Source organism: Oculina patagonica, chromosome 1, assembly GCF_052425735.1.
Source record: "Oculina patagonica isolate OP01 chromosome 1, crgOcupat, whole genome shotgun sequence".
NCBI lineage: Eukaryota > Metazoa > Cnidaria > Anthozoa > Scleractinia > Oculinidae > Oculina > Oculina patagonica.
Genome location: NC_135758.1, coordinates 9,258,209 through 9,270,242, shown reverse-complemented (window position 1 = coordinate 9,270,242; position 12,034 = coordinate 9,258,209). Strand labels below are relative to the sequence as shown.

Genomic DNA, 12,034 nt, shown 5'->3' with positions numbered 1-12,034 from the left:
TACAAAAACATGTACATTATGCTCGATTTTATTTACAAGAACTTTGATATTGATTTGAATTCGGAGTGCATTTTTCTACCGATAATCGTTTAAAAACCGTTAGTATACGCCTCGTATTTTGGCAGCGCGCCTCCTATGCTGCTCTACACCATCAACTAAATGATCGTTTTATGCTAAGAACAATCCAACGTTTTCGTTTTGTTCTCGTTTTCGCTTACATTAGTAAGATACCAGCAGCAAGAGCACCGCAGAATTCAACAAGGACCAAACTGTCACCGAATACCATTAAGTGTACCTGATAAACGGCCACCAAATTTGCTGGGTATTTCCAACTTCGATCAGAACACGACTCTGCGACAGAAAGAACACAATGTTTCGATCCCAAAACAGCAAAGTATTTCCTATTCAGCAAAGTATTTCCTATTCGCCTATTCTTCGGAATACCTTTATTGATGCTGCAGCAACAGTGCCACGCCAGTACGTATTTCCTTTTCTTGACAGGAGTTAATACTTTGATAATCGGGATATAAGTCCTTTAAATATCAGTGGTACCAAGACTTCCTGATCCACATATTAATCCTCGTAACACTCCTCTCTGTTTCCTTTTTGGGACACTTGACGGCGCTTCGTTTGGCCTCAAAGCCTGCAGTTTTTCCTTGCATTTTCTCTCCCTTAAAGACATATTACGCAAGGAGAACCTTCGTCGGTCTCTAATGAACGCTTTCCGAACCGTGTCAGCTCTAGCTTCTTTCATTTGTCTAGCAAGGTTGGTGAATACTTCACCTACGCCAATGTCGTCCTTGGCCGATGTTTCAAGAAACGGGCAGGAGAGGGTAGTAGCGATTTTCTTTCCGTCTAGATATGTAACTTCTCGTTCGTCGTCCAAGTCGCACTATGGAAAAGCAAACGAGCAATGAAAAGTTTGCAGATTTTCAGGCTACATAGACGTACACTTCTTGCAATGATCGATTAATCATCACGAGGTACAAGAAGTATTTCTTTTGTTACCTCGTCATCTCTTGTAAAAGAAATAGTTTTGCCACTTACATTTATTAATTAACAATTATTGGATGAGGTTGAGCATGATAGCGATAATTATCAAGGCCAAAGTTTCTGTTATCTGCCGAAGCCGAAGGCTGAGGCGGATAACAGAAACTGAGGCCTTGATAATTATCGCTATCATGCGAAAACCGAATCCAATAATTGTTTTATTATGGACATTCCTGAGCTGCACTTGTAAAGACAAGAGCGCGCACAAAATCTGCACAAAATCTGCAAAATCTGAATGCATAAAACTATTGTCTGTAGGTATGACGTCACTTCTACATATGTAAAATCTAATGTCTGTAGGTATGACGTAAGAGAAACAGCAAGCAAGAATTAGCTGCGTGCTTATAGCCAATCAAAATCAAGCTGGTGACACCAGTGTATAATAATAATATTTAATTTGAAGCAGTAGAAAAAAAAATCTCTTCACCGGCTCTAATCCCCTCTTTTCGAAAGGGTGCCCGATCTATTCTTTGCCTCTTCCTTCGAAAGAACACAGCAAGAATCCTCCACTTCTTTCCAAAGTAGGCACCCTACCACCACCACCAACGACAACAACAACCAACAACAACAGCAAACAACGTTGTAAGTAAGTAATGCATTAAGTAGCGTACTGTAAGCATAATATAGTAAATGCTGTAAATGTAAGGGTAAGTCGTAACGGTAACGGTAGTAGTGTAACGGTATTGTAAGTGGTGTTCTGCAAATGTATGTAAGTACCTTATTGTTACTTATTTTCACGGGACTTAATTTTCGCGATTTGGACAGAAAAAACGTCTAAGACAAAAAAATGCAATAAAAAACGTTCGCGAAAATTAAGTCCCGCGAAAATAAGTAACAATAAGTTAGTGTGCTGTTCTGAAATGTATTCGAAGAAGTGTACTGTGAGGATATTGTAAGAAGTGCAATGTCTACTATTTAAGTACACAGTGTTTTGTAAGCAGCTGTTTTACAAGTGACAATAACTGAAAAAACAAATAACGACAAGGAAAAGCAAAAGCAAACCTTCAAGTCAAAGTGAGCCTTACCTTGTTTCCAACCAAAATGACGGGGATTTGTGGTATAATCTTGTCTTTTTCTCCCTTAGCAGCGATGATCTGTTCATGGAAAGCTGTGATTGAGTGTGAGCTCCAGCTGTCAGTGATGGAATAAACCAGAAGAAAGCCGTCTCCGCTCTTAATGTATTGATTCCTCATTCGCCGGAACACGTCCTAAAATATATGCGAAACTTAACTGATGAAGACGTATGCAAATATTTGATTTTGGATGGTAAAAATGTTATTTGTGAATAAAAAAATACAGTAAGATATGTGTTGTGGTTCAATGTTACCCTAGGTACAATCAGGTATTTTCCTCAGTGTTTTGCGTTCATTATCATATATTACCATACAACCAACAGAACAAAGGAAAATACCCAATTGTATCAAGGGCAAAATTGAACAACAACATATGCACGTTGCGATTTTTATATGAAAAAGCAAATCACTGACTGGCAATCGAAATGCAAGACTTCAACTGCATGTCAGAACGTTTTTTGAACGCAATATTCTTCCTTTTAATGTTAAGCTAAATTCGAAAAGCTGACGTTTCGAGGGTTAGCCCTTTTTTTGGAGTGAATCTTGAGAGGGGGAGGGGGGATTCGTTATGTTCACAATAGTGGGCATTTCTTCGGTTTACTTACATTTCCCGCCGTGTCAATAACTTCAACTTTCATCGGACATCCATCCACTTCGATATCTGTTTCGTAGTTGTCCTCTTGAAAATACACCAACAAAAGCACAACATTTTAGTAATAAGGTGATACAAAGATGGAGCTTGTTAAATTGCCTGAAATTACTTTAGCAGGCAATGGAGAATAAGAACCTGTTTGCTAATTGTATACTCTTCTTCCTCAAGATTTAAAATGTTATTGCGATCGGCCTTTCTGCACTTGACATTTCCATTGGAGGTTGTTTTTTCAAAAATATTTCAATATGAAAAGTACATAACGTCCATTTTATTATTTTGAAGAACGTTTTTAAGTGTAGAAGTGCTTATACATGTTACGTAAGATCCCTTATTACCTTTGAGCTCGTGATTAAGTCCATTGAGCTTTCACACGTTAAAAAAAGGAAACCAAATTAAATGCCGAGTATTACTAATAATTTTATTTTGATTGTGTGCCACCTCTCTTCCTGTTAGATCAGGCATACAGGTCCATACACATTTACTTGTAACAACAACCTTAAGTTCTCCAGCGTCGTTACAAGTTTCAGTTTACCTGTGCCCCCCCCCCCCCCCAAAAAAAAAAAAAACATTCTTCAAACAGTTCAATCATATTTCTAAGCAAATCCACTACGATGCTATAGAGCCTCTTTGTTATGACTACCTTGATACATCACCCGAATAAAAATAAAATAAAGTAAATGACTGTTAAGTTTAGTTTCTGTGATTCTATTCTAGAACATACTACGTCTAGCTCGATTTACGGAGGCTTATTAGCATTTACAGTTCCGGCGATATATTTAAGGAATATGAATAAGCAGGCAGAATAAATTTAGATGCGCATTTCAAAAAATAATTAACAAGTACAAAAATTTGCTGACAGCCGATACTATGAAGTACCAAAAAGTGCTTATTTTCCTGTTGGGAAGTTTTATCCACTGTCGTCCTTTAAAAAGGAAAATTACTAGTAAAATTATAGCGTGTAATTTGTAGGGCAGACACCTCTCTAAGACGGACAGGAGAATATTGAGTAAAACTCTGGCTGAAAAATTATGACTATTAATATCTCAAGGCAGATGCTAAAACAGCAAATTTGTATACAATCAATACATTATAGGCCGGATGTTATCACATACTTTTTTGCCCTACCGCAGACTGAACTAATACCAACATACATGATCTGGTTACAAGGAATTTTATGCATTGTTTACTTGATTTAAAATAACCCGACAAAACATCCCAGCACGGACAGAGATTGTAAATACTTATTTAAAAATAACGGATAAAGATCGTGTTCCAGTTGCGACGTTAGTATTTGGTTTCGCAAACGTTATGGGTAGTACTGACTATTAACCCATTGACGCATGGCGATTTTTGGAAAAAAAAATTTTTTTTGGACAGTTTTGGAATTTTTCTGGTAAGAAATGCGCTTTACTCTGCTCCAAACTGCTCAAAACGGCATTTGCAGTTTAAAAGTTTGTCTTTATTTTTAATAGCATCGCTTTTTACGGAAGTTTGTTCGGGCATGAGCAAAAAATTAAAATATTGAGTTTTTGGCCGTGAAAATGCTACCACTTCGGGCTTTTCGTTTTTTGATTTTTTTTATCGCTTTTCCTTTTTTCTCCTTTTCTGATCCTTTTGCAGCAGTTGTTGGCCTTCCACTTGGCCTGCTTTCAGTCCAAGAATTCTCGAGAAAGCATGATCCAAACAGGAAATTCTTGTCATTGAGTAGCCAAGGGTGGTTGAGGCAAATTTTCCTCCGAGTTTTTCACTCAAATTTCTGAGCAATTTCGATTGAATTTCAAGCTCAATTAACCCAATCACTGTGATCTGGGTATCATTGAAAGTTCTTTTGCTCCTTCAGAGACTGAGTATAAGTGATGCCTTTTTTGGTCAAAGATAATGACGTTAGAAGTGGAAAAACGGGCAACGCTCGTCACGGCCGGTTTTGGCCGGCACAGGCACCAATGGGTTAATAAATTTTCTTGAAATGTTTATGAACAACTAGCAAAGAACAAAAGTGCAATATATTATACAACTTGATAAAAATGCAAATACATTGTACAACTTGACCACAAAACATTTCACAAGTTTTACTAATAATTTCAGCAAACAAAGGAACCACTGGGTGTAGCACGCAAGTCGTGTTTTACACAAAAGAAAACAAATTAAACTCTGCTGGATTCTTTCAAGTGCTAATAAGATTTGTTTATAAAACTGGCTAATTGAAGTCAGAAATGCGCATCAATCGATCTTATACGTCATGTTATGCATGCCTCTGTTTATGCAATCACTTGACAGTTGATAAACCGGACTAACTTACCTATCGTTGGGTCATAGGTGCTTGAGAACTCTTTGGACACGTAGCGAATACTCAAGGCTGCAAATCAAGACAAAAAAGACAGTCAACAAGGGAGTAACTTGAAGGTAGGTGTGCTAAAAACAACTCAAACATATTCAACTGTTGTTACAACGGTGGTTATTACAATTTGCGGGACAAAATTAGTGTCATGTTGTGGATGTTTCCATTTTAAGATTTGATTTAAGCTTATTAATACGGCGTCCAACTTCTAGATGCTGCATGTTTTACGATCTGGGAAAATATGAAATCGGTTAATGTTTCTTCTTAGCGTTACTACACCATGTATGCTAGTTAAATCAGTTTTAGTTGTTGGCTGTAACAGTAGATCAGTGCATAAAACCACACTTTCGCTTTACAGTGCAAAAGACACTATATGCAATCAATTTAGGTCTGAGCACAGGCCTAATCCTAACGAAAAAACGGTTTACTTTACCACTCACATCTGGAAAACGTACTTAATTTATAAAATAAACAATATTAAGAGAAAGTACTTTTAAGTGAGCCCCCTTAAGCTAAGTGGCTTTAGTCTCTGTTTAGAAGAGTTTTGAAAGACTTTAACAGCTTCTGGTGCTTTTAGAAAATAGTTATTTTTAAGAAGTTTAATCTGGACGATCAAGTAAACAGCAGCGGAAACGGCGCTTTTTGGCTGAGATAACAAAATAGGGTATCTATGCACGTCGCAGACCACAAGGTCATCAACGTTAATCGCTGCACTTAGATTAGATCTTTCCTCTATGTTTTCCAATTCACAATGGATTTGACACCAATGTAGCAAACTATGAAGAGAAGCAAAAAAGCAATCCACAGAAAAGGCAGCACTGCAGTCAAAATGTGTGTTAATGAAACTGGGAACGTACGCTGATAAACAGACTCAAAGAAGCGTGCTGTAATTGACCCTGAAGGTAATACGTCTTTTTAAGACCTGCATTAAACGTTTCAAGTTGAATACGACTAAATCGTCTCGTGAGATAACACGAAATGCAAGTCTGTTCTGTACAAAATGAAGAGAGGGTTCTCATTTTGTTAAGCTTTTTCGATGGAAGGATTCAATAAACATTTCCGAAAGGCAAGGCATACCATAAATACTTGAAGTTCAAGCATTAGGGAACATTTTTCAACAAAAACAAGTGAGTAAGTGTGCTTTCATCACGCCCGTTGACATGTTATGAATAGCTACTGATAAAACAGGAGAGCTGAAGTCATTAATTTCAATCGTATCTTAATGGGATTGTATTTTAGTCTTATCTATTCTCGCGTGATTTTTACTCCATTAGTTCCTTCACGGGATCCTAGTTTCGACACGAAACATTGATACGTGATGACAACATGGTTCAGCAAAGCACCACGCAATATCCTTCGCTGCGTGATAGCTGCTTTTTTTGTGAATCAAGACAACGAGTTAACAAAGGGGACCGAATGAGAAAAAAAGACGACTTTGTGTGTTTTACAATGCGTTTCAAAGTCAATTTAACCAATTTTTCCAATTTAGATGGGTAAACACAGGTTTTTGTGTCAATAGTAATAACTGTATATTGGTCTTAATAACATGTATTTTTCTCTCCAGCTCAATACCGATGTCATCTGTTCTTTATTCCATGATTTAAAGTTGACCTTTTAGTTGCCCTTCTTTGAAAAAGGCATTTCAAAGCTTACTCTCTGATATAAGCAAAGGATCACAATTATGTTAGCAGGTTTCCGCACAAGGAAACTTGAATGGAAAAAACATGAATTCAACCTACCACTTTCATCCTATCAGGTTACTTTGGAAACCGGTATCTGGGAGGCCATGGGTTCGATTCCCGTCGGGGACTCAGAATTTTTCTTTGTCCCATGCTCGTGTCATGTTGAATACTTCATCTTCATTATTTATTACCGAGCTTAAAATTTACCATCTTTATTATTTACTACAGAGGAATAGTTGTCACGGTTCGATTGAAGTATAGTTTTGTTACCACGACTGGGAATTTTTTACTAATGGCGAAAACTGTGACAGCTTTTCACATTTACTTATCATGTTCTCATCATGCCTACAGCTAGTTATTCAGTCACTCATATTTCAATGTGGTGATTGTTTACAAATGCATTCATTAAGCGTGCTAAATGGAGGTCGATACACGCACGAGACCTTTGAAAGCTGACTGTATTGAAATTCCTTCGTTGATGCACCAGACTAAAAAAAAGACTACATTTGCCCAATATGATTGGGAAAGTACATCCCCCCCCCCCCCCAAAAAAAAAAAAAAAAAAAAAAAAATCGCCGTGGACGAAAATAGGAAAATTCAACGTCTGTTGCTAATGTTCCACTATGCCTGCTTTCACCTTTTTTAATCATCAAGATTTTTAATTGCAGGTGGTATAATTTTCCTTTTGTATCTACCAAGATTGTTTTGCTCGACAAACAACATTCCGAAATTCTAATTAAGTAATTTGCCACCCAGTCGTGCAACCACATTTCCTATTGTCCTTCACTTACACGTTTCTATTAAATTTGAATAGGCTGAAATCGAACCGTGCCATAAAAATTACTGCTTTACCTTAGTAAATTAGTAAATGAAGGCGTTTCATTGTTAAATACAGAAAACAGGGCAACGAGACGGTTGGCTCAAGATGCGATACTTTGGAAGAAGTGATTTTCCACATGAGTGAAACTAACTAAGTAATTCATCAATGCTATAGTACTACAAAAAAGCTGACAACATCATGCTAATTTTCACATCAATCTTCCTGTATAGGCTATATATCATGTAAGATTTATGTACAAGATTAGGTACAGTCAAGAGCGTTTGACGAGAAAAAGAACAAGAGGAATTACTTCTGTATTTCTTAATGTTGTAACATTTTTAAGCTGCTTAAACAAGTCATAACAGACCACGCGGATTTCTTTGACGCCGTTTTTGATCATTATTCACTATTATTTTGCTCGAGGCATCTAAAAAATATGTTATAGTTAATTCATGACTTAAGACAAGAGAATGCCTTGCTTCAAAGTAAATTCTAACCTTTAACGGCACGGCAAATAAGTGTTATCTGCCTTATCAATCACGTATAAAAGTATCCACTGGTTGGAATATTCATATTTTGTCACGATTATGTAGGGACTTCCAAAGTAGTAAACCTTGGTAAACGCAGGGCAAAAAATTATGAACCCTTTTACCTTACATTATAATTTTTATATAAAGATAATCGACAACTCAGTCTTTTTTCTGTTTTTCTGTTTTTCTTTTTTTACATAATGACCGTTTTTAGCGTTTCTGTTCCGTTTTAAAAGAAAACTATGTACAGTAACCTTACTACAACAGCATTAACTAATGAACCGTCAAACGAAATTTTCGAAAAGCAGTTTTAATAGTTTGGTGACGATGATTCGTAGAAGTTTTCTTATAATCAACTACAAGGTAATTTTCTCGGATTAAAATAAAATAAAAAATAAAAAAAATCAAGACTAAATCCAATTTCGGACTAAGGGTTAATCGAAAAATTGTTCCCTCAGTTGCTGAAATATGTAATTAATTTTGATCTATAAGATAAAACGAATGACAGTTATAAGGGCATACCGACAGATAATCAACATAAATTTGATTTGGCAGTTAATAATGTTATGGTTAACAAGATATATGCTAAATGATCAAGACACATAATAACAACTAAATTGCTAATTTTCCTTCATACCTAAGAGTCACTTTGTTTTACCATCATCTGCCAAGAACACGGCCTCAGGTAGAACGAACGAACAGATTGTCCAGCGTGCCGGATTAAAACTTATCTTTGAGAGCAGATGTTTGCGGATCAAAGAAGTCACAATTATCGAGTTTCCTGTTTGTGGTTATAGATCATGTTTTCAGATTGCAGGAAGAGATTTGAATAACCTGAATGGATAAAACCCTATGATGATGCGACTGATCACGTTAAACATGAAATCATGCTGTGTTGACTGTGCCATACTTTCATAAAACATGTTAAGATTGCCGTTAAATAATGTGTATAAGCCAAAAATCGACTTTTCCACTGCAACATCCGAACGTTATCCGTACAATGCAACCCACAACCCAACGAAAAAAGATACCTACTGTTTTGTTTTTAAATTACCAAAGAGGGCGTATTAAGAAAATCGCGTTTCAAGAGTGGGTGTTTAATCCGGTACGTTGCGAGTATTCCTATTTCTATAACACTATTGTCACACCATGTTGACAAGATTGTTTTTGTTTTTTTATATAAAAACATAATTCAAACACCAAAACAGGTGCCGATACAGCTTGAAGAAAAGCCAAACACGATTTTTTATATACTTCATAACTACATATACATTTTCGTACATAGTAATTACTGTACTATGACATGGTATGTGGGTTAACAAGAGTAATTATTGTGGGGTACTGTTTGCCAAATGGGACCAAATGGTTGATTTGATTTTATCCGGTCTTGTAAAATGCATTATAAAAAAGCATCCCTTTGTTTTCAGTTTATCTAATTCGGATACAAGCGCGGTTAACCGAGGAACTCGATACATGACGCTTACCTGCTGGCAATACCAGACAGGGGCGAATACTGAATTGAGAAGACAATTTCAAGAACTCAAAGTCTACTCATTTTAGAAATTTGAGTCGTAGAAGGTACATCTTATACTTGAAGAGAGATAGACACCCGACTTCGAATAGAAGACGTCGACAGAAACATCAACAGGTAATATAGCGACGCTTAGTTCTAGTTTAATGCCATTTAACGCCGAAAGTCTTTATGAGTCATTTTACTATACGTGTAGCTTATTTGATCTGCTGATGCTTCAGCACTTCAAGCATTACCTCTACATTTTTTTAATCTGTGTGTTTACTGTACAATGTTTTAAACACTATTTGAAGATTGCACTGACCTCAGTCAAAAACAGTATTTAATTTCTAATAAGTTCAGGATTCGCAAGGTAAACGGCATCTTTGTGTTTGTTGCTCGACTTGTGTATACACTTATGAAATGATCAAAGCGATAAGCGGTAGACAACAATATTCCGTATTTTATGATACAACAGCAACTCGATTATCGCCCAGTGCACGGACAATTCCCCGTAAGTGTTATATATTATGTACATGACGAAAACATATTTTTTTGTTTTTTGTTTTGTGTTTGCCTTTTTGTTTTTGGCAGGTAGTTCCCTTTTTGGTTGTTTTGAAACAACCATTGTTTTGTTTTTAACTTGACACTGGTGGTTTTAGGAAGCCATGCTGCCAAAATGTCCGCCAGTATTATCTCAAACATAGTTACGTTCAAGCTTGTTTCATTAATAGTACTGCTATCATAATTGAAATAAGGGACACTAAAAACGAAGGTCTTGCGCAAATCCGCGTTTTATAAATTATAAAGTGTTTCTTTTACATGAAACTGAATGTTGTAGAAACTTGTAGAAACTGAATCTGGGTGGCGGAAGTGAGCTCTGAAATTACCCGCCGTTTGACTCGAATCGGTTCCTCTATTGAAAAATTAGAAAGGAAATTGTGGCAGTTATTGATGATAAAACGACCAGGTGTTTGAAAAGGAAAGTAATGAAAGCATACAACATCTGACTGACATGCTGTCGTTTACTTCATCATGGTGACGGGAAGCAAGTCAATGATTACTTTACTCTGACCAAAAGACATCAATAATGTACTGCTGCGTACATTTTCTCTATAAATAGCTTATAATGAGTGTGTGTGATTCGAAACGTCTCGAAAAGGGCACTAAATTTCCGCAAATCGATTATGTTTTCTGTTTTTCATTTTCACTACAGGCTGCGTAGGCAATGGTGATTTAGAACTTTCGAGCTGTTAAACTTCAGAAAAGAGGTCACAGTTGTTCTTACGTAACCTGGATGTTTGCACAGCTGCAGGTGCTTTTTTTCAAATCGGATTAAACAGATAGTCACGTAAACAGCTTCGAATGAGGGACATTATTATTTTGGTCGAAAAACAACGACCGTGAATTGATAGCACACGCCATAAGAAAGACTCAGTTGGCTTGTGCAAGTTGTTACTGACAAAGTACGAATTTTTTTTGTTCTGTTGAATTCATAGAAGTCGGTTCAAATCTACGACCGACGCGAGCCAAGTGCTCTGTCACCACGTCAGCCTATCAAGTGCGATTCCTGTCGTGCTCAATGGGTCAAACCCTACGGGAATTTTTTTCCCAAAAAGGAACCAATTGGTCGCGTGGAGGTATAAATACCGTCAAAACAACGTAAAAGACGTAAAACATGTTACAGTTTTTTAAACAGAAATATCTCTCATTTCCGCTTCTTATACAAGCCATCCACTCCCCAGGTTGCTTTTGCCGTGCGAACCTGGTTTCCCCGTACCTCTCTTTAAAAGAATGTTGTCAAAAGTTTTCTTTTTTATACGATTTCCAAAAGATTAAAGGGTTTTTGTCACTGAGATCACGTTTGTTTAACAAACGATCTAACAATGTTGGCTTCGTTACATAAGGACCTTGTACGTCCAGCCCCGCCTAAATAACCAGCCAAATTGCTGACCGACATCACATGCACCGGCTCGTTGCACGAGTTCTATTCATAGCCCAGTAAATAATTAAGAGACTGTTTTCATCATCCAACAGTTCTAAATTCTTTTGCCGTGAAACATGAAATGACTGTTTTCTTCGAGAAGTGTGATCCGCCAAATGACCGCGAGCCATGGTTTTTATGCAGACCATTACATGCAGGTAAACAAGAATCTAGTTTTCGGTTTGCCATTAAAAGTGCGAATTTGTGGCCATCACGTGAAAGACCAAGAACTAAGCAAAACGTGTTGAACGTTAGTGACTTCCATTTTTCCTTACAGAGGCAATGTCACGATATTTTCAGTCATTTTCTGATTCCTTCCAAATTGAAGGAAACCTTAAAATAATAGTCATATAACTGACATATAAAAGCAAGAAAGGAGTAATAAAAACGCGAAA

General features: G+C 36.8%; 2 protein-coding genes across 4 annotated transcripts in view; one reads left to right on the top strand and one right to left on the bottom strand.

Annotated features, from left to right (window-relative positions):
- Positions 1 to 307: 307 nt before the first annotated feature.
- The window catches only part of LOC144654855 (ras-related protein Rap-2b-like), a 47,867-nt gene continuing 36,140 nt past the window's right edge, over positions 308 to 12,034 (bottom strand). For both annotated transcript variants that reach the window (XM_078515082.1, XM_078515091.1), the window contains exons 4-7: positions 5,075 to 5,131; positions 2,729 to 2,802; positions 2,076 to 2,258; positions 308 to 892 (exon numbers count right to left, since the gene is read on the bottom strand). In XM_078515082.1, coding sequence (XP_078371208.1) covers positions 536 to 892; positions 2,076 to 2,258; positions 2,729 to 2,802; positions 5,075 to 5,131 — 671 coding nt within the window. In that variant the 3' untranslated portion in view covers positions 308 to 535. The remainder of the gene's footprint in view (positions 893 to 2,075; positions 2,259 to 2,728; positions 2,803 to 5,074; positions 5,132 to 12,034) is intronic.
- The window catches only part of LOC144654669 (neuropeptide FF receptor 1-like), a 41,210-nt gene continuing 34,264 nt past the window's right edge, over positions 5,089 to 12,034 (top strand). Inside the window, exon 1 of one of the 2 annotated variants that reach the window (XM_078514888.1) lies at positions 5,089 to 5,178. The gene's annotated coding sequence lies outside the window, so the exon portion shown is untranslated. Of the gene's footprint in view, positions 5,179 to 9,594; positions 9,794 to 12,034 lie in introns of those variants that run through there. The other variant, XM_078514896.1, reaches the window with a different exon arrangement.